This window comes from Equus asinus, chromosome 16 (genome assembly GCF_041296235.1).
Source record: "Equus asinus isolate D_3611 breed Donkey chromosome 16, EquAss-T2T_v2, whole genome shotgun sequence".
In the NCBI taxonomy this organism is placed as follows: domain Eukaryota; kingdom Metazoa; phylum Chordata; class Mammalia; order Perissodactyla; family Equidae; genus Equus; species Equus asinus.
The window spans coordinates 21,943,667-21,967,019 of record NC_091805.1 but is presented as its reverse complement, the minus strand read 5'-3'; the positions used below and the strand labels follow the sequence as shown (position 1 = coordinate 21,967,019).

The window sequence follows — 23,353 nt, the reverse complement described above, 5'->3', positions numbered from 1 at the left end:
ACATCTGGGAATCTTTGAATATGTCTATTCATTGGAGTAAGAAGATTTCTACTTGATTGGTAAAAATGAGAGAACATTTATTAATTAAATTTTGGGTTTAGGGCTATTTGGATGTGTGTGTGTGTGTGTGTGCATGTGTGTATGTGTATGTGGTTTTCACATTGAGTGTAACATTTTACTCTCCCTCTTCGTATCTTTCATTACCTGGAAATTAGTTATTGAGAGAGCATGCTTATTTTAGGGATTACTGTTGATAGAGACAAGGAAGATTTTCTCATACTCAAACATTTATATGAACACATGAATGCATAAGAGTAAGATTCTTTCTCTTTCTCTTTCTCTCTCTCTTTTTAATTTCCAGGCATAGATATTCTTCATCAACTAGGCCTTGGAGGCAAAGATGTAAGACACTCATCATCAGTGACTGCTGTACCATCATCATCTACACCATTCCCTCAGGGGGTCCATTTAACAGAATCAGGTGTCATGTTAACAAATGATGCTTACATTGAGTCACCTCTCAGGAAAATTTTACCAATCAACTTAGAACAGCCATTTACAATATTAATTGGGTTACAGTCACATAGAGTAAATAATGCATTTCTCTTCAGCATTAGAAATAAAAATAGACTGCAATTAGGAATACAATTATTACCTAAAAAGTTAGTGGTGTACCTTGGAGGAAAGCAGACTGTATTTTTCAACTACAGTGTTCATGATGAGCGATGGCACTCATTTGCTCTTACTATTAGAAACCAAGTTGTCTCAATGTTTGTTGAGTGTGGAAAGAAATATTTTAGCAAAGAGACTCTTTTGGAAGTTCAGACCTTTGATTCTAACAGTGTGTTTACCTTAGGAAGTGTGAATAATAATTCTGTCCATTTTGAAGGAATAGTGTGTCAGTTGGATATTATTCCTTCATCAGAAGCATCTGCAGACTATTGCAGATACGTGAAACAACAGTGTCGCCCTGAGACAAGCCTTCTTCATACAACTATCGTACCAGCTAGGATACTGGAAAACTCTCCCTTGCCCAAACAATTTGGTCAAAGAGTGCTGTCAGAGGACTCACTTACTGAAGGCAAAAGCATTCCAAATATCATAAATAACAATTCTGCAACAGTGCATAAACAACAAGAACTCCAGATATCAAGATCTCAGTTAACGTCTCTTCATTCAGGGAATGTCTCTGCTGTGGATCTTGTGAACCATGGGATTCAGGCCAGAGAAGTGATCACAGAGGAACATACTCAGACAAATTTAAACCTGTCAATGACCCATCATCGCCTCAGTCAGGCAAGAACAAATAGCAAGGAGAAACTTAGTTCTCTCCTAACTGTGTCCGACAATATCACACAGAATAATAATAAAGTGAGTGGTCTGTCACCATTTAAGAAGATATCATCTGTTCTTTCACATATAAAACAAGATACAATTACAAATCTCAAGAAGGCTATTACAACAAATCTACATACTAATGAACTCATGGAACTGCAAGAGATTTTAAACACAACCTTATACAGAGTGACAGATGAGCCATCTGTGGATAATCACCTTGATCTAAGGAAGGAAGGTGAATCTGATTCTCATGCTACTTATCCCATCGAAAATAGCTATGAAACTGGACTTTATGATTATTATTATTATTATGAGGATCTTAATGCAGTGCCTGAAATGGAGAATCTGAGAGGGCCAAAAGGGGACCCTGGACCTCCCGTAAGTTGTTGTTGTTGTTTTTTAAATGTATCATAATGCAGTAACTTACCATACCTTGCAAAAAGAATTCTCTAGATCGAACAATTAAAACAGATCAAATCTGTCTCAGAAATGTATTCTGGCTACAGTGAGTGAATTTATGGTTGCTGTAACATATCCAACCAGAATGCAATCCTGGCTCAAAGACTGTACTTTTTTTTTGTTGTGTTTATTGGCAGGCTGAAAAGGTTACTTAATTCTGGTAAAATGTAAGTAAGCTATATGTTTTTCTTGTTCAGTTGAAATTCAACCAGAAATCCAACCGCTAAATATAGATCAGCATTCTTTATTTAAAAAAAACCGTAGACTTAATGCATAGTCATGTTAAAAGAAAGATATAAAAGTTATAGTAGACTAAAGGAAAATACATTAAGTACATCAACTAAATAGCCTTTCAGAAAAATAGTATCAAATGTATTAAAATAGAGTGTAAAATTTATTTTAGATAGAGATAATTTTGTAGTGAATCATTGACTGGGAAAAAGCAAACCCTTACATTATCATTCTAAATGAAATATTTTAATTTCCATGAACAGTAACATATTTCATTACATCTTCAATGATTTAGTCAGTTTACATATATGGATTAATAAAAGCTTTATCTACCTAATACAGAAACTAGCCAGTCAGCCCATCAGTCCACTCAATGGAAAAAACCAGCCAAGTCACTTATTTAATAATGTATAAACAAAATTATGAGATAATAGATGGATTTTTTTTCAGCTCTGAAATTCTTTTGTTTAGGTACAATTACAGATTAACATCTGAAAAATTTTAAAATCATTTAAAACTCATTTAAAGCTATTTAAAATCACATTAGAAACATTATTTTTTGCCTTTCTTATTTGATTACTTTAAATAATCAACCTATATGTCTTCAGAAATTAATTATTTGAATTGCAAGCAGACTAAACTGTATCTTAAAGTACTTCTTTATTTGATGAAAATAAAATTTGAGTCATTGGTTTAGTTCCAGAAACCATAGAATGGGAAAAGATGATGCCACTTGCTTAGCTTGTGTTTCCTTTGTGGTTATTACTCGAAGTGATTTGATAGGTATTGAGCAACTCTTATTAGAGTGAATGTTTAAAGTCTTTAAAATAAAACTTGGAGAATATATTATTATAGTGAAATAAACTCTTTTCAGCTATGACAATTAATTATCAACAGATTAGTAAAAAAAAATTGTGCCACTGGGCAGGTCATACTAAACAAATAGCTATGGAAGTCATTTACTTTCTTTGGAAAGAGTTAGTATGATGAAATAAGCATTGATCTCTTCTGTAAATCCAAAATAGTCATTTCAGCATGGGTAGGTGAAGCACTAATATTCAACAGATAATTATTTAGTCTCTGCTATGGGCAAAGCAGGAACACAAAGTATGTATAAAGAGCTTACATTTCAATAATGGGGATACCCATTATTGAAATTCATTTCCATATTGATATTCAAATTCAATATTCAAAAATTGAAGTTCATTTATAACTCTACCTCACAGTAAAGTATAATGAATGCCACTGAAAGATACAAACTAAGTGTATGGAGTACAGATGTTAAAGGTAAGAAAAATATTTTTCGAGGGGATCCCCATGAAAGATCACTTAAGGGTAGGCTGTTCAGGATAGGTTCTTGTGGACAAAGTTAGTTATAACCTAGGCCTCAAATAATGGATATGATTTTGATAGGTGAAAGGAACTGGCATATTTTTTATATAGGAAAAACAGCATAGTAGCTATCATTTGCTGGGCTTTTTACCTTGTTGCAGGTGTTCTACCATGACCTTTACATTCATTATCTTATCTTAAAAGAACCTTGTAAGGTTGGTATTATTATCCTCATTTTCCAGGTGAAGAAACTGAAGCCCAGAAGAGTTAATTTACTTGTCCATAACCACATCGCTGATAAATGATAGAGCCAGGATTCGGACCTAGGTTTTCTGCCTTTAAAGCTCAAACTCTTTCCTAATATTAGACTGCATAATGTTGGACAAATATAAGACCAGCTAGACGTTGTCAGGTTGTAGAGAGTATCGTCAAACTGATAGTTCTAACTTCATCTTGTTCTCAATGGAGAATTTTGCAGATTTCTAAGCAGAGACATTAATAGGGGAGTCAGTCTGGAAGTAGGGCCCAGAACAGATAAGAAGTTCCTGTATCATTTTGATGTTACAAGACTAGGACATTATCTAGGATGACAGCAGTGAAAATGCAAAGGAAAGATAGGATTCCAGAGATGTTCTGAAGGAAGGTTTGGTCCTAGGGACCAAGAAAAAAGGAAGCGAATCAAAGATGACTCTCAAGTTTTAAGCCTGTGGATTGAGAGAATGGTGATACCATTACTAAAAACAGTAACTAAGAGACAAAGTCAATTTTACGAGAAAAGTAAGTTAAAACATTTAAGATACTGTTGGCAATTCAGTAAGCTGTTGGGAAAGTTGAAAGAAGCTGAAGTGAAAAAGAGAGGTCAAGGCAGGGGCTATAGATTTTGGAGTCCTCTCGTCAGTAATATAGTTGAAGCTACAGGATTGAATAATATTTTTAAGGAAAGGAGTTTGGCATAGGGTCAAGACCCACATTATGGGGAATGTTTACTTTTGGCTTATAGAAGGAAAAAAGCAGGAAGGTGATCGAATGGTCAGGGAGATGGAAGAGAATACTGTACTATCACAAAGGCCAAAGAAGAGAGTTCTGAGAAGAAATCGATCAGCAGAGCAAAAAAGCTACAGGGAAGTCACAGGGGATGACGACTGAGAAAAAGTGGAGGAGATCTACTCAACCTTCTGATGGGAAAGTCATTGTTGAACTTTGAGACTCCAACTTCAGCACAGTGTAGAAGATTAAAGGTAGATTTTAGAAAGCTAATGAGCGAGTGAATGGTGATGGGATGATGAACTTGGTAGGGATTGTTCCACTGCTTCCTGAAGTGGATGTTACTGTGTGAAGTCTGAGGCCAGCTTGATTTTTCCTACTTGTGGGTGACTGTTTTTTCCACTGTGTGCACAGGCAGTAATTTCATTATCTCTGAAGTTCAGTAAATCTTTTAGGTTCTGTATCAGTGTTTTCTGGTACTCTTTTGATCTGAAGACTATTTTTATTTTATTACAGGAAAGTCTCCAATATATCCTCAAGTATTTTTCTTTTCCATTTTTCTGTATTCTTTTTCAGGCACACCAATAGGCATACGTAGAATGTCCTTTGGGATGATACATAGTATTTATTATCTTGTCTACAATCATGTCAAAGTGCTCTTTTTCATTTTGTGTGAATTCACTTATCCAACATCCATATTCCTTTATTATAAAGACTTTTCAATTGTATTTAATCAGTTTTTATTGCTTCTGATGTGGCTTCCATCTATAATGTTTTTCTTTTCTTTTTTTTCTTTGTTGTTTTTGCTCTTTTATATCTTTTTTAAGCTCTTCTCATTCACATTTCATTACCTTTGGCTGCTCTTTTTACCTCTTGTAACTTTTTTTTTTAGCTCTCTTCTTATAGAGAAATGTCATCTTGAAATTCTTTGAAGCTACAGTGAACTATATGACTGAACTTTTTTTCTGTTGCATGGGGTAGTTCCACTTCTGATAAATGATTTTCATCTATCTTCTGGCAAATGATTTTCATCTACTTTTTTTTTTAAGATTTTATTTTTCCTTTTTCTCCCCAAAGCCCCCCAGTACATAGTTGTATATTTTTAGTTGTGGGTCCTTCTAGTTGTGGCATGTGGGACTCTGCCTCTGCGTGGCCTGATGAGCAGTGCTATGTCCGTGCCTGGGATCCGAACTAGTGAAACCCTGGGCCGCTGAAGCGGAGTGCCCAAACTTAACCACTCGGCCATGGGGCCGGCCCCCAACACCTACTTTTAATTTATGTTTCTCTCCTCATACTTCCCCTTCCCCTCAATATCTATGTATAGGTCTCATGCTGGTTTCTTTCTGGTTATTGCTCTTATCTTAAATAAAGACAACTTTTTCTTGTTTTTAGAATAGTATAGGGAGAGACAAAGGGAAGTAAGGTGGAGTGATAGAGTGTCAAATTTAGGTTGCTGCCTTAAACACCATCTTACCATATTTATTTTGACCTTTACCCAGAGACATATCTCCTTTCATTTTTATGTACAATTTGTTGTGAAGCCCTTTATATCATAGACTCTCTGAGAAGTAATATCGTGATTTACGCTGTTGTCTTTTACCCCCTCTCACCACTAGAAATCTCCCAAAGTTAGGAGATTTGGTTGTAGATCACAACAACAGTTCTTCCTCTTCAGCTCTACATTCCTTACTCTTGGCCCTTTGGAACTGGGTCTCTACTAGGTCATGAATTCTATCTCCTACGGCTTTCCCATTCCCTCAAACCTCGTCATTGTAATCAAAGGATTGTTGGAATGAACTTTCAGGACTGATAGACTTTCAGGTATCTGTAGCCTGTCCAGTGTTTGAAATCTGAGGAAGTTTTTTGTTTCTTTTTTGTTTTTGGTCATCTCTCGACATCCTTCCTTAGTTCAAAGTTTCTCAGTATTTGGAAGATAATCTTCATAATTTGTGGTTTGTGGCTGCGGTCCTTTCCTTGTTTCATTGGAGATGATGTCTTCTTCTTTTGGTGTTTTTTGTTGTTTTCAGTGGGTTTTGAGGGAGGGAGGGTAGTTTAAAGAATGTTCTCATTCTGCCATCTTTTACGTAAATTCTCTAGTGATATTTTTAAAAACATAAATTGGATCATGTTATTTATCTGTTTAAACTCTTCAGTGGCAAAAGCATAAGGCTCTTAGAATAAACTAAAAACTCTTTATCCTGACCTGTTCTGTCAAATGGGATCTGGCCCTGCTCATCACTGCACCCTCTGCTTGTTCCACTTACTCTCACTATTAGTTTTCTTTTAGTTCCTCAATAAGACTATGTTTTTCCTTTGTTTTGTTTTGTTTTACTCACACACTATTCATTTTATTCCTATTTTCTTCAATTTTATTTTCTCTTTTTTTCTAACTCTCATTTACCTTTCAAGTCTACCTTAACAGTTCTGCAGAGAAGCCTTCTCTATTACCACAATATAAATTAGACACATCTGTCAATCTCTCTCTTGGTTGCTTATTTCCTTCATATCACTATGAAAAATGTATAATTATGTGTTTATCCAATTAATGTGTGCCTTTCTATCTGTACTGTAAGCTCCAGGAGGGCTTGATGCTTACTAACTAATGTTTATTGTGTGAGTGAATGAATGAGTGAGTAAATGAATTAAAAATGGAATTTTAGATACAGGACTTCCAAGATTAATTGACCAGATATTACTCTCTCTTAGAAGTATTGATCTACTAAACACACTTGTCTTAGTATATATATTACCCTAGTAATAATAATATTATAAATAACATTAATTCAGTGCTTGCTGTGCCCCATGCATACCTTTAAAAAGGTATTAATTACTCTGTAGTTTACTGGTTTACTACTATATATCAGACGTAGTCACAGGTATTTCATATACAGTATCTTTAATGCCTATAATAACCCTGAAAGGTAGATTTTTATCACCAATATTTTAAAGATGAGAAAACTAAGGCTTAGAAAGAGTAACTTACTCGTCCAAGGTCATTTAGCTAGTAAATGATTGAGGCATCATTTGAATCTAGATTGGATGATTACAAAACCATTGCTCTTTTAATTGAATTATACTTTCTCTAAATAACCAAAAATCTGAAAGTTAAAGGGCCTTTTCTAGTACTTAACTTTATTTATAGAAAATAATTTATTCTCAAAAAATTCATACCATATAAAATTACTTTGCTTCTCTTGTTTCTAGAAAATGTCTATTAATAACCTGTTCTCAAAGATTTGGAAATGTAAAATTGTGAAGACAAGTTAAAATTGACTTTTATTTAGTGCTTATTAAACAAGTCAAATGTTTCAATCGTGATATAAAATATAGTTTCTTTTTTCTCCAGTATCTAATATTAACTGTAAAATTAACTGCCTTTTCAGTGTGAATGGAAAAATGTTTTCTTTTGTCACAAAGTAGTACGATAGGGCAATAAACCAAACTAGACATTTTATTACTTTACTTTTCCATTTAGTTTTTAATTTTTAGTTGTTATATTCTGGAACTTTAACTGAAATCAACAGCTGTTAACTTCTAATTACAACAGCAGAACCAGAACCAACTTGAAAAGAATTTGATTTTTTTTTAAATAAGTGAAAGCCAGTTTTTGATAGAAGCTAGTGATGTAATAATACCTGTTAAAATATTTGAATGGCTCAGGAAGGAGAATGCCCTCAGTTTGGAGTTGAATAGAAATAGTATTTCCCTCTCAATATTAGGAAATATATGAAAATTTTACAGGGGTAGGAGAAGGAAAATAAAATTAAATGAAAATGGACCTTTTGAAATATATAAAGAGCATTAGAAAACTGCAAAATAACTGTAATATCAATAAAGGAGAAAGTTTCAAAGAGAAAAATGCTACATGAAAATAAAGCTCATTAGGTTATGCTACTTGTTAATGGTAGGGCTAGCCTTGATATGTCTAATTTCAAAGCTTGTACTATTTTTACTGCGATCATGAATGAATGTTTTGTAAAATGGAGTATGTGTATGCTCTATAGATATCAAGAATAATGCCCTATCAGCAGAGTGCTCAGGAACAATTAAATGAATGAACAGATGAATGAATGAATGAATACGTATTAACCATATCCCAAATGAACATTTATTCTTCCATAGTTGATTGTTAAAGTAAGTAAAAAAAAGATTACATAAGGCATTATATGCGGAGCAAAGAAGTAGGTTTCTATGTCTTATTTGATATACTTAAGTAACATTTAACGAACTCAGAACACTTTAAAAACTGATCCGTTTTTACTTTCACACTTTGTTTTACAAACCATTTAACTCTATTAGTGACTTCCTAGTATGCTGTATTTCATATAAGGCACATTTATTACTGAATATACTAAAGAGAGCACGTTATAGCAGTTTAACACATTACACAGATCCTTGGTGTGTCTTTTAAAAGAACATAAAATAGTCCGCTTTAATTTTTCAAGGCAAGTCTTTTGAAATGTCTTTGAAAAAAACCTGTAGTCATTGGTCTCCAAACCCTAAACTGAATTCCTCCTTCAGTAGTAAAAGTAAATTTAGGTGAAAATTACCCACAAAACTACTAGTTATAGTTCCTGTAAAAACCAGATATAGTGGCTCTAACTATACGTCGTAGACTTCCTGCTGCCCTTTCTGGCCAGATTAAAGAGGACACTTGAGTTTCAACTGTCACCCCTGCTGATTAGGGTGAGGGCATTCATGTTTCTTTAAAATCATCAGCAGCTGGGAACTGGGGACTGAAAAAGATCCCTGGAGTAAGAATATCAATAAGACTTGTGAGAACAGATGTGTCTATTATCATGCCTAATATCTTGGCACTTGTTTTCCAAGGGTCCACCTGGTCCAGCAGGTATCCCAGGTCCATCAGGAAAGAGAGGTCCACGGGTGAGTAGATGGGCTCTCTTTCCCATGTGCTGTTAGAATTATCAACTTTCCAGTATGTTTTTCCTAATATTGTACAGTATGTACTTCCTTTGGAAACCTGCCTGGATCTTCAGACCTAGCCCTACCTTTGCCAATTCAAGAGAAGGTTTGGAACATGTGCAGCTTGTTTCTTTGAGTGTGAACACCCAGCCAAAGCATTCTCTGTGGACATGTCCAGGAGAGATTATCAAATTTGTAGATTAGTGGCTATTCTGGTGCTACTTGTAACATTATTCTTAGTTATAAAGTGATCTCATCTGTAGTTGCTAGTCCAAGGTGGGGTTCATTTGCTTTGGGAAATGAAGAGGAGTGGGCTGCCTCAAAAGAGTGCATTTCTGGATTACATAGTGGAAAATATTGGAGCTCTTGACCAGAAAAATAATTGTCCTGAGGAATAGAACTGCCTTAAGGATCAGCAGTAGTTTCTCACATTACACAGGTCCAACAAAAGATTTATTGCTGTGTTAGAATGAGTTTCTTTCAAACCTAAAAAAAAAAGTGGGCTTTTATTAATAGAAATCCTTCAAAAAACTAGAAAAAGAATTGTGATTTTGTGTTATAAAGACAAATACAAATACCATATATACTTTCTTTGCATCCTGATTCTTATTTCTCATACAATCTAATGAAAAATCATCCTAAAATCTTACTTTAAGTTGCCTGTATTCACATCAAACTCTTGTCCCTGTGAGGCCTAAGGTGAATGCTCACTGGGCTCTGCGTGTTCTTTAGCATGCCTTTGGTTCCTCTATACTTGAGGACCTATCACATTCCTCCCAGAGTCTCTTCTAAACCTTGCCCACTCTCCTCTAGCCTGCAAACCGTTTCCATCCTCCTACCTCTCTGTCAGGAGACCTTGGATCCTACTTTTCTGAGGGATTGAGTCTATCTTTGTACTAATTCCATTTTCTCTCCTCCACTAAGGCTGTTCTTCTCCCACAGCATGACCTCCACATTCTGAAACTCCATCTATTCTCATCATACAGCAGTCTCCTTCCCTAAATTCCATCTTTTTTTTTCATTTATTTGTCCAGTTCTCCTCCCTTTAAAGAAGGATCAGTATTCTTCTCAAGGTTATTACATTTCTGTTCCTAATTTTATCTCCTTTCAATTATTTAACTTAAAACTTGTACTTACATTTTTTTCTCCCTAGATTTTATCTCATTTGGCGAAAACCAACAAATTATCCTTTTTTCAAAAAATCCCAAACTTTCATTGATATTAATTTTTCCTTAAGTTATCATCCTGCCTCACTCTTGAACTGCTGAGCTTTATATGATGGACTTACATCGCCCTTACATCTACATCAACAACTCATTTGTTTACCCCATCAATTTTTCCCCCTTTTCTATTAAAATTTATTTTTTGAAGGTTGCAAATGACATATATCATGAAATCTAATTTTTTTCCTTAGTTTTAACCTAGATAGATAAATCTTCATTATTTTCATTACTGACATCCCTCTCCTTTCTGAAACATTTATTAATTCAGAACTAATAATTCTGAAGTATTAAATATCCCCTCTATTAATCCGGAGCTAAAAAGATAGATAAATAAATACTATTAACTATATGTTATGTGTTGCGATAGAGGTATGGCTGAGGAGCACAGAGGTGGGTACCAAACCCAGATGAGTATAGGAGGCCTGGAGACCTGGAAGGCTTTTTGGAAGTGAATCTTAGTTCTTCTACTTGCTGCTTGTGTGAGCTTAAGTTTCCCTATTTGTAAGTGGGAGTAAAAATAACCACTTTGTAGGATTGTTATAAGGATTAGTAATAAAAATTATAAAGCATTAATACAGGTACTGGCACAGAAAAGGTACTTAATAAGTAGAAGCAATTATTGAATTCAGATTGGGAAATTTATCAGCCAAGTGAAATTAAATGACAAATACTCATTGAGTGGCTAATATGTGCTAAGTACTACATTGGTAATATAAAAAAATCTCTTTTCAAAGAATTTATAATCCTGGAACTAAACAGCACATGTCATAGGCAGTTAAAATAGCAATAAAATATTTAAATGACAGATTAGAACAGTGTAGGAAATGTCCCAAGGCAACGTATAATTAATTGCAAATGAATTTTACATGCAGCAATTTCTATAGAAGTTAGTAGCAAAGAGAAATGATTCATGCTGATGTAGCTAGGATTTTAAAATGAGGTGGGATCTCAGCTGACACTTGAAGAATGATTTGGGTAGGTATAAGGGGAAAGAGTTAAATGAAGTAAGTCTTTAAGGCATATGTAATAGCATAAACAAAAACCTAGGTGGAGAAAGAGTTAACACATGTCAAGAGGAGAGTAACTAGACAATTGCACCATGTTACTTTTAGGGTTCTTACTCTGCACAGCTTTTAGAAGTAGCACTAAGTAATATGGCTGGAGATAGGGGTGGTAAATAAGAGAGGTAAATACCTCAAGGCAGTGTTTGAAGCAAAAGACAGAAACCACAGTTCTGCTCTATAATTAATGTAGCTCTCTTTTCCAAGACTGAAATATCCAGCATCTCAGAAAAGATACAGAATTTTGTAAAAAAAATGAAGTAATATTCATTTTAATGAAATTATATTATGTAATATTTATTTGAATAATATAATAAACACTGTCTGTTATTTGTATCTAGATCTGTCCTAAGAATGCTTTGACTTTTTTTTTACTATTTGCAGGGCATACCAGGGCCACATGGAAATCCTGGGTTACCTGGATTACCAGGTGCAAAGGTGAGTGATTACTAGTGAGTATTGCATGATTTTTCTGACATTATTAAGGAGGTCCTTAACTTTTAAAGCCAACCTTGGGACATTGAGGATCTCTCTCATGTTGAAGAGCATGATTCTTCAACAGGATTGTCTTAGCCTGGCACAGAGCTGGGTTCCTCTGAAAGCCCACCACACTTGGATTTATATACTTAGTGGTAAAGTCAGGTACAGGCCTGCTTTGGTATTCCAAAGTCTTTATTGTCAAAATATGATGGCAATTCATGGAAACCTCTGGAATATACAGATTTTGAGTTCAGTAATTTATCTTAAATCAAGGCCATTTTAGAGTGTAAATAAATACTGAGGAAATAAAGTAGCATTCATTTCCCTGCTCCACACTTCCAGAATATTTTTTTTTGAAAACAGCTAACCTGAAAGCCTATATATATCAGCATACATAGTTGTATGATAGTAGTGTGATAGATAATAGCGTGATAGATAGTAGTATGAGCATAGAAAAAAGAATAGAAGAATACACACCAGGCTGGTTACCTTGGGAGGAGGTATGGGAATGGAGAGATAACTAAATTATATATATATATATATATGAGATTAGGTAAGCATTAGGGCCTCGGTTGCCAGGACTTCATGAATCTTTTAGGTCTATTAATAGCCCCTCTGCTTATAATGATCACACTCAGAAGTAAACATGTAACCACATAGGATAAGGGTTAAGAACACAGGTTTTGGAGTCCGACAGATTTGGGTTCAAGTCTTAGCTCTCTGGATTTATGTGACTAAAAGCAAATGACTTGCTTAGCCTCTTTAAGCTTCATTTTCCTGATTTCCTGGTTTATGAAATGGGGAAAATCACGGTCCATCCTCATAGGGTCGCAGAGAAGGCTAAGTAAATTAATGTGAGTAAAGCACTTAACATGGTGCTAACGTGTCGTAAGTGGCATCATTATTATTAATAGGTAATAATGATAACATATCGCTAGGATAATTTAAATCTAAATTTCCTAAAGTGTCTCATCACTGCCAACGATTTTTTGAGTTCAACAAAAATGTCTCAGAGAGAAAAAAAAAGACTCTAACTCAAGTCCGGATGTGTAACAGTGAGAGGAAAAACAGATCACTTCTAAAGAAATTAGGTGTTTGATTTGAATTTGTGATTCCCTAGCCCTTCAAGCTTTAATTGGGGACTTAAAGGTTATTTAGACTAGTAAAAGGTTAAAGTAGTTGTAAAGGCCTAGCTCATATTTCTCCAAAGGGCTGTATTTCCAGGGGCTTACAGTCCTGTCAGCCTCATTTCCACAATAGGAGCAGCATTTCCACAGGGCTGCACTCTCCTCCCCCTTTCCCTACCAAAGCCAGTAGTACACAGTTAGGCACTCAACTAAATAAACCAATAAAACATATGAATAGGGTGGGGAGAGGTGTAGATAGAGATAGTGGAAAACCTTCCATTGAATTGACTTCTTAAAATGTGTATACATATTCAGAGACAATGTTTGAGAAAGTGAAGAACTTTGTATCAAATAAAAATTATCATTGTCCCAAGATTAAAAACAATGTATTTTTCAGTATTTACTAGTATAAATATGTGTCTTTAGTAAAATGATGTAGGAGAGATGAAAATTTGAATCTCAAGATTTCTCTTTAATATTATATTTAGTAATACGGATATGATTTTGACCATTTATAACTATTTGCCAGTAAAATACTTTTATGAACCCACATATGAGGGATTTTTTAAAAATCCTACTTTTAATTAGCAAGCAACTCATTAGACCTCTTGGAGACAATCTTATAAACCTGAATATTAGTCTTTAATTCATATTTAATTTAATAATTTGATAACTGTGTCCAAAATAGCCAAAACTGACCATGGTTTGTTTTAACTGCACATACTTGTGGAGGATATTAGATTTATGTCAAAAATTACCACTGTGTCTTAAATGCATCAAATAAAGCTCGTGGTGTGTGGTTTTCTGAAAGCAATTTTTCCAGATATTTAATATGTGGTTTAGAGTAATCAGAATTAATAGAACATTCAAGTTTTGTCCCTTATAATCCTCTTATAATATTTATTCAAAACAATGCAAACAATGCTGATTGCCTGCTCTTGACAATAAATTTTGACATGTAATCACAGGATTTATTTTCCTTCAAGGAATAAAGATTACTTTTAAATTAAGGGATTTTAGAGTATAAAGACAAATCCAGCTATTTTTCCTTTCTCAGTTACTGTTTAGCAAGAATAACATAGTTAGGGGCCTGCCCAGTGGCACGGCAATTAAGTTTGCATGTTCCGCTTCAGCGGCCTAGGGTTTGCTGGTTTGGATCCTGGGTGTGGACCTAGGCACCACTTGGCACGCCATGCTGTGGCAGGCGTCCCACATAAAATAGAGGAAGATGGGCACAGATGTTAGCTCAGGACCAGTCTTCCTCAGCAAAAAGAGGAGGATTGGCAGCAAATGTTAGCTCAAGGCCAATCTTCCTCAAAAAAAAAAAAAAAATGACATAGGTAGAATTATTGGCTTCTAAGAAAATTGTATAAAAAGTCATCTTGTCACTTGCACAAGAAATCATCTGTCCATTTCAAAAGGGGATTACCTGAACGGATGGAAAGAACAAATTAAGTCAATGGCAAATTTAGAAAGGTTTAACTCAAATGGGAACTGCAATGCATTACGGAACCTATATACAGATATATTTGGATTAATGTACTTTATAAAAATTTTTAGAACCAAAAGGTAGCTTATATAAGTTAAATGAGATGAAGCACATAAAGCAGCTGATTGAATGCTTGTACATAGTTGACACTTAAGAAAATGTTACTTCCCTTTTCTCGGAGGAGCTACTTAAGAGGAGACGGGGTCAATTAGAAAAGCAACTTTTACTGAAAGTACAACATTTATTATTTGTTAAATAAAACAAAAACAGTCTTGTGGCTCTTATGAATGAAAATACCTTATAGTATAGAAATATGTTTTATTTATAAGGCTATTTTTTTTTGAGGAAAATTAGCCCCAAGCTAACTGCTGCCAATCCTCCTCTTTTTGCTGAGGAAGACTGGCCCTGAGCTAATATCCATGCTCATCTTCCTCTACTTTATATGTGGGACGCCTACCACAGCATGGCGTGCCAAGTGGCGCCATGTCCACACCCAGGATCCGCACCGCTGAACCCCGGGCCACCAGAAGCAGAACTTGTGCACTTAACTGCTGCGCCACAGGGCCAGCCGCCTTATGAGGCTATTTTAAAGTTTATAAGAATAAAGCCTATTTTGATAAAATAGTCTAGACTGATGCAAAAATTAATCCATTTTATTTTGCTATACTTTTACAATCAAATTAGCATTTATCATAAGGGACAAAAAGTGTAAGCTGATCTTGGTAGTTCTCAACTCTGTTCAGATGAAATGAGTTCTCACTTATGAGTCTATCTTCCTTAATAGGCTCTTAGTAATTTGAGTGCAGGGGCCAGATCTTATTCATCCTTGCATTTGTGCCTAGCCCAGTGCCCAGCATGTGCTGGGCACTCAATAAATGTTAAACTGAACCAATAAGCTGATTTAATATTAGTGACAAGGCACTGGTATCATAAAGGAAAGAGAACTAACATTTATTAAGCACCTAATATCTGACAATTATTTTATTATGACATCTCATTGTTTCATTTCAATTAAGAGTACTATTCAGAGTAGGCTTTATTATCTTCTGCTCTGCATAGAAAAAAACATACTCAGAGAGGTAGGTAAGTACTTAACTAAAGTAACAGTCTGTAACTGATAGAACTGGATTAAGAATTGGTTCTGTCTTACTCTTTCCCTTACACCAGATTGTGTCTCCTAACATAGTGAGAAATTCATTTATAAAACACTACCTTAAGGAGAAAGGGTGGGGGTGGGGTGACCTAATGGAATTTAAAGACTTTTTGAGTTCCTTTAATAATATTAACAAAACATGTTTATTTCAAGGCTCCAGCTTATCCTGTGGATATTGATAATAACATATAAAGATAAACTCCATGAAGAATGAAACTAATCTCTAGTCCCTGAGAACTGTGTTGTTAAATTGTTAAATAATAGAAGAATAAAGTGCCACACAAATTTTTAGTGGATCTATAGCAATTTTTTTTAGCATTAGACTATAATGATTTAAAACAGAGAAGGAAAGTCTTTTAAGCTAGCCTGTTAAAGACCAGCTGAAATCATTAGCTAAAATGAGCAGATGGTAGAAATAAAGTCCTTCCCAAAAAATCACAAGAAAGTAAATTCCATTTCTTGTTTGCTACAAGAATGGCTTTATTCTTGTCACCACATGCCATCTGGGTCCACATTGTATCATATTTATCTATTTAACGAACTTTATTTGCAGGGTGAAAGAAATTTTTATTAGTATGAACTAAACATGATTAATTGTGCAGTACATCTTTGAATGTGAGTAATGAATGCAGGCTATATCTTCAGCCTACCATTTACTTATAATTTTAGTCCAGGCAGTCTATTTGTGGTCAAGATAGTTCCTTTCCAAAAAACACTTCTTAAAGGAAACTTAAACCCTTCCCAAAAACATTCAGAGTTTATATTACTTTAGTCAAGTCCAATAGTTCCTTCAAATTTAATCCAGTTAAATGAAAACATCTAATTCTAATAAGTTGCAATAACAATCACTCATTAGTAACATTAAATGAAATCTTATTAATAATATTAAATATTGAATCCCAAGGAGTCATATCTTAGTGCTCTGTTCTATTCCTGGTTTTGATCCTATGCTCCCATGTCTCTATTATATATTTTTCTAAACTAGAAGTCCCTAAACTAGAAGTTTTCCTTGCATGTGAATTACAGAAATATATTGAATATAGATGCTGACCCATTCTAAGAATTTTTTACCAAGTCAGATTGCTATGAAAAATTTAAGTCCAACATTCTGAAAATGTAAAAAGTGATAAAATGCTGAATATTGAGGTGCTCCTATTATTATAGACAACATAGGGAGCTTCTTGTGAAGGACCAGACAAAATATGATCCTTTCCTTTGATTCTGTGCTTGTTAGTTCATGGTTAAAATATGACTTAAATGTATTAAAAATGCTTCCTTCTAGCTATCAAAGACTATTAGGGTCTTGTCAAAAACATTCAGGAGCCAATTTGAAAAGGCTTCCACTAGGTGAAAATTGATGTAATTTGAACATCATTAAGGATAATAATCACAGTGGATTAAATCACATCAAACATCTCTAAATTCCTAAGTTATAATGATGCTAAAAACAGAAAAACCCTCACTGGTCACCTTTAGAGAATGCTATTACATCTGTGAGACTGTCAAATCCTCTGACGTCAAATGGATATTCAACAATTCAATTCAATTCTGACACTAAATACCCCGAGTTAGTGTCAGACTCCATAGATTTAAGGGCTTAGTCCCACAAGACTGCCCACACTTGAGATGCCAGCCCCAGACAGGTTGCCTAGGCTACTCACTAGGCTACTCACACTGGCTGAGTACAAATTCAGGGGTTCCCACGTGCCCCCTGCCAGCTGGTCTGATATTTTGCTAGAATGGCTCACAGAACTCAGGAAAACACTTTACTTAGGTTAACTTGTTTATTTTGAAGGATACAACTCAGGAAGAGTTAAATGGAAGGAGATGCATAGGGCAAGGTATGGAGGGTGGGGGCTCTGAGTTTCCAAGTCCTCTCTAGGTGTGCTACCTGCCCAGCACATCAGTGTGTTCACCAACCTGGAGCGTTGGAATCTCTTTGTACAAGAGTCTTTTATAACTCAATCTCTAGCACTCCCCTCCTCTCCCTGGAGGTAGGGGAAGGAATGGGACTAAGTTCCTACTTGATAATCACTTGTTTGCCTTTCTAGTGATTAACCCCTATCCTGAAGCTGTCTGGGGGCCCCACCCTGAGTCACCTCATTAGCATAAACTCAAATGTGGTCAAAAGGGGCTTGTTAGGAATAACAAAAGACACTCCTATGACTCAGGAAATTCCAAGGGTTTTAGGAGCTCTGTGCCAGGAACTAGGGACAAAGACTAAATATATTTTTTATTATACCACAATGTCATTATATGGAAAACTGGTAAATAGAAGAAAAATAAAGGGAAAGAATAAAAATTTTCTTGTGAAATTCCTTGCTTTTCCTATAGAATTGAACCTATATTTGGATAATTGGATAATCTGGATAATTGAACCAATTATTTGGACAATCAAATAATTTATGAAGGGAAAATTTCTCTTTATAGAAAAAGCTAGTAACTGAAGAAAGAATGCTAGAGTTAAAAATCACCATTTTTTGCAATCCTGATGAAGAAAAGGTTGAAAAACAAAAAACACCTCAGTAAGTCCAGAGGCCTTGAGGCAAGAGGCTGCTTGACAGCCTTTGAGGAGTAAATGAATGGGATAAGTGGTAGAAGACAAATCAGAGAGAGAGCAGGAGCTGGATTATGTAGGACCTGCTAGGTAAGGATTCTGGTTGGATTTTACTCTGTGTTGGAGATTCACTTGCTTGAGTTCTAAGTAGATAACTGACATCATCCAATTTATGTTGTAAGAAGATACTTCTGGCTGTCAGGTGAAGAATAAATTGGGGTAAGAAAAGGATGGAAATAAGGATACCAGTTTAGAGACTACTTCACTGTTCTACTCAAACCCATGCCATTGGTGATGATGGCATAGGCTAGAGTGTTAACAGTGGAGGTGGTGTGAAGTAGTCAAAATCTAGATATATTTTGAGGTACAGTCAACATGATTTGCTGGTGGATTACATATATGGTGTGAGAGAGAAGAGTCAAAGATAATCTAAGGCTTAATCAGTTAAATGGCTGATATTGTGGGAGCACCTGGAATGAGGAGGAACAGGATTTCAGGTTTTTATTTGTTTGTTTGTTTTGTTTTGTTTTTGCCTGGAAAGAAATGAAGAGTTCATTTCCATTAGTGTTTTCATAGAACCAACTTTTGACTTTATTATTTTTTCCATAGACTATTCAATATTTTATTGATTTTGGCTCTAATATAAACATTTAGAGCTATAAATTTCCCTCTAAGGACTGATTTAACTGCAACCCATAAAATTTGTTATGTTGTCTTTTATTATCATTCAGATTGAAAATATATGCTTTCTTTTTTGACTCATGGGTTATGTAAATACGTTGTTTTGTTTAATGTCCATCTATTAGAAGCTTTTTTAGTTATTTTATTTCTATTGGTTTCTAATTTAGTTCTATTGCGGTCAGAGAGCATACAATGGAAGAGTTCAATCTTTCAAAAATTTATTAAGGTGTTTTATGACCCAGCATGTGATCTGTCTTGATGAATATCCCATATGCACTTCAAAAGATTGTATATTTTGCAATTGTTGAATGTAGTGTTCTATAAATGTCAATTAGATTAAGGTGATTAATGGTAGTGGTCAAATTTTCTCTATCTTTACTGGTTTTTTGGTCTAGTTGTTTCAGGAGTGTTAAAATATCCAACTATGATTTTGGATTTATTTCTCTATTTACTGTTTAGGGAATGTGTAGTTAGTCAGTGTTTGCTTTATGTATTTTCATGCTCTGTGTTCATGCATGTTTAAGGATTGTTGTGTCTTCCTGATAAACTGACCCTTTTATCATTATCAAATGTCTCTCTTTATCTCACTAATATGTCTCTTCTGGAAGTCTAGTTTGATAGTAACAGAGCCACACCAGCATTTTTATGCTTATTGTTTGCCTTGTATATATTTTTCTTTTCCTTTACCTATCTATATTTAAAGTGCATCTCTTATAGACAATGTATAGTTGGATCTTACTTGTTTATCCAGTCTGATAATCTCTGGTTTTTAACTGGAGCACATTAAGTCCATTTACATTTGTGTAATTATTGGTATGATTGGGTCTTGGCCTTCTACATTGTCATCTCTTTTCCATTTATCCCGTTTGTTGTTTGTTCCTTTATTCTTCCTTTTCTGCCTTCTTTTGAGTTAATCAAATATTCTTTGGTATTCCATTAATTTCTCTATTGGAATTTCAGCTGTATCTCTGATTGATTAATTGATTGATTTCAGTGGTTGCTCTAGGGATTACAATATGCATCCTTAACTTATTCTAGTTTACTTAGAGTTAATATGGTAGCACTTCATGTAAAATATAAGACCCTTGTGACACTGTGGTTCTATTTACCCATTACTTCCATCCTTTGTGTCTTGGTGTCATTTATTTTGTCTATATCATTATAAACTTCACAGTACAATGGAATAATTTTTTTATTAAAGAAACCACCTTTTAAAGAAATTAAGAGAAGAGACAAAGGAGTCATTTGTATTTCCTCATTTATTTTCATTTCTAGGCCTCTTCATTCCTTCCTACAGATCTGAGTTTCTATCTGGTCTGTCACTTTCCTTTAGCTAGAAGAAGTTCCTTCAGTATTTCTTGGAGTGCAGCTCTGCTGGTGATGGATTCTCTTGGTTTTTGTTTACCTGAAATTTATTTTGTCTACATGTTTTGGAGGATATTTTTATAGAGTATAAAAATCTTGATTGAGAGTGTTTCTTCTGGCACTTTAGAGAGGCTTGTTGTTCTCATCTTTTGGCCTCCACTGTTTCTGATAAGTTAGCTATCATTCACATTATTATTCCCCTCAAAGTAATGTGTCATTTTTCACAGACTGCTTTTGAGATTTATCTCTTTGTGTGGCTTTTAGCAGTTTGAATATGATATATTTAGGGGTGGTTTTCATAAGTATTTCTCTTTTGGGGTTTACTGAATGCCTTGGATCTATAAGTGGTTTTTTGTTTGTTTCTTTTTGCTTTGTTTTTAGCAAATTTGGGACATTTTTGGCCATTATTTCTTCAAACAATCTTTCTGTTCCATTCTTTCTCTCTTCTCCTTCTGAGAATCTATTTACATGTATGTTAGATGACAATATTATCTCACAGGTCACTAGAGCTCTGTTTTTGCTGTTTTTTGTTCTCTCTTCTTCAGATTAGATAACGTCTATGGATCTGTCTTTAAGTTCACTAAACTTTACTTCTGCCTTCCCCAATATACTGTTAATTTTACCCAGTAAATTTTTTATTTCAGATATTGTATTATCAGTTCTAGAATTCTAGTTGGTTCTTTTTATATAGTTTTCATTTGTCTGCTGATATTTCTGTCTGTTCATTCATTATGATCATTTTTTCCTTTAAGTCCTTGAACACATTTATAATGGTTAACTTAAAATCCTTAACTGATACTTCCAACATCTGGCTCCTTTTGAGGTCTGTTTGTATTGACCACTTTTTTCTTTAACTCAGGTCAGATTTTCCTTTTCTTTGTATGTCTGGAAAATTTGATTTTATGCTGGATATGATGCATGATATGTGGAAGAACTTTAGATTCTGTCTTCTTCCTTTGAAATCTTTTGACAACTGTTCATTTTTGTTCTGTAGGTAGTTGAATAAATGGCTCATCACCTTACCCTTGTACAGGGTTGGTAACTTTTTAAAAGTACAGATTTGTTTCAGTTTTGCTCATAGATTTGGTGTGAGTCCATTACCCCAAGGATACAGCATTTGCCTCTAAAGTATGGCCTTTCCTGAATTTCAATGGAAAGGTGTTTACCAAGGCATTTGCCATGTCCCTCTAAAGTGATGTGGCACAAATCCCAAACTATTTCTCCTGTGATGGCCAGCAGCTGAAATTTGTGTTCAATTCTTTCAGCCTTCTAGTTGTTGCTTTCTGCTGAGCTCTTTGGAATCTATCTCATGCAGGCACATGTCAGGGTCAGCCAAAAATTGAAGAGTCTATAGCCAGGTTTGGGGAGAAGTTATCTTCTTTCTTTCTAGGATTTTTCTCCCTCAGTTTACAGTCATTTTGGTAGCCCCACACTCTGTCCTCTAACACCATTAGCTAAAAGTTCTATGGTTTTCTACTTGAATTCTAGCCACTCTGTGCAGACTGAGAAGTGTCTTTAGGAGAAAAGCTGTATAAATATGTACTACACCAAGTGTGGTTCTCATCTTTCAAGAGTTTAATCCCCTCCAGTGTGTCTTGTTTTTGATTGTTCTCCTATGTATTCAAATACTTGTTTTATGCATCTTGTATCTGTAGGAGGATTTGTCATATACATGCTACTCTGCCACTATCTGAACCAGAAGTCCCAAGAGTTCCTTTTTGGACATACTCAATTTGAGATGATTATTTGACACCCAAGTAGAGATATAAAAAGGATATATGGATCTGGAATTCATGGGACATGTCATAGCTAAAAATATACATTTCAGAGTCATCAGTATATATATGAAATTTAAAGCTACAGAAGTGATCAGATCACCTAGGGATGAATGTAGACAGAGAAGAGAAGTACCCAAGGGTACTCTTGGGGTGTTCTAGAGTTTAATACATTAAGAAGAAGAGGAACTAGCAAAGGAGACTGAGAAAGAATGATCAATGAGGTAGGATAGTGGTAGGAACAAAGACCTGACTGGAGTAGGTCCAAGAGAGAATAGAAGTCTCCTGGCTAACATAGACAACTTTCTAGGAGTTTTTCTCTAAAAGGGAACAGTGTAATGGAGCAGAGAAGGGAGATGTGGGCTTGGAAAGTTGTTTTTTAAGATGAGAGGAATTACAGTATGTTTAGTTGGTGATGGCAGTTATCCTAGAGAGAAGTAAAAATTAAAATAATTCAGGGAAGTCAGTGCACCAATGATATTCTGGTGAGAGAGGATGGGGGGTTTGGTTATGAAGGAAGACTATTTTGGAACAGATTTAGGTGAGGTAGTGGATTTGGTCGTGAGAGCTTGTGAAAGTTGAAAGTAAGATCATCAGCTTAGAGTGAAGACAGAGAAGTTATGAAATAGTCACCTATGAAAATGAGAAAGTGAACTGACTAAGGCAATTACTGGACACATCAAAAAACAAAACAAACCAATCAATGTAAGCAGTCAGGAATTTAAAGTGAGATTCGTCAGCATGATTGTTTTCTCTTAGTCGCATTCAGCTGCTAGAAGGACAGGGCAGAGCAGGTGGAGAGTGCAGATTTAAGAACTGCCAGGTAAGTTTACAAGACAGAGAGAGAAAGAAGCAATGGTGTCATTATGTATGCAAGGGAGTGATTATAATGTCAGACCCTGATATTTAGGCTGGCTAAGTATTGGAAGGGAGGTCACATGGGGGACAAGACAGTAAAACTGTGATGGGATCACATACTAACAATTCCACTGGGTCAAATAATTATTAAAGTTGTGGGGGTTTAGAGAGAGTAAACTAAAAAGATAGGAAGTGCTCGTTATAGAGTGTAATGCTTAAACTTGAGATTATGTATCTTGTGTAGTTATTAGCAATGTTAACGTCAAGAATATTCAAGTGGCGCTACCACAAGATCATGTCATTTCGAGTTTCTTTTA

At 35.0% G+C, this 23,353-nt stretch overlaps 1 protein-coding gene across 1 annotated transcript in view; it reads left to right on the top strand.

The window, feature by feature from the left end:
* Window positions 1–23,353, top strand: part of COL24A1 (collagen type XXIV alpha 1 chain) — a 355,376-nt gene that overhangs the window by 24,502 nt on the left and 307,521 nt on the right. The window contains exons 4-6 of the mRNA XM_044749176.2: window positions 362–1,716; window positions 9,175–9,228; window positions 11,936–11,989. Coding sequence (XP_044605111.2) covers window positions 362–1,716; window positions 9,175–9,228; window positions 11,936–11,989 — 1,463 coding nt within the window. The remainder of the gene's footprint in view (window positions 1–361; window positions 1,717–9,174; window positions 9,229–11,935; window positions 11,990–23,353) is intronic.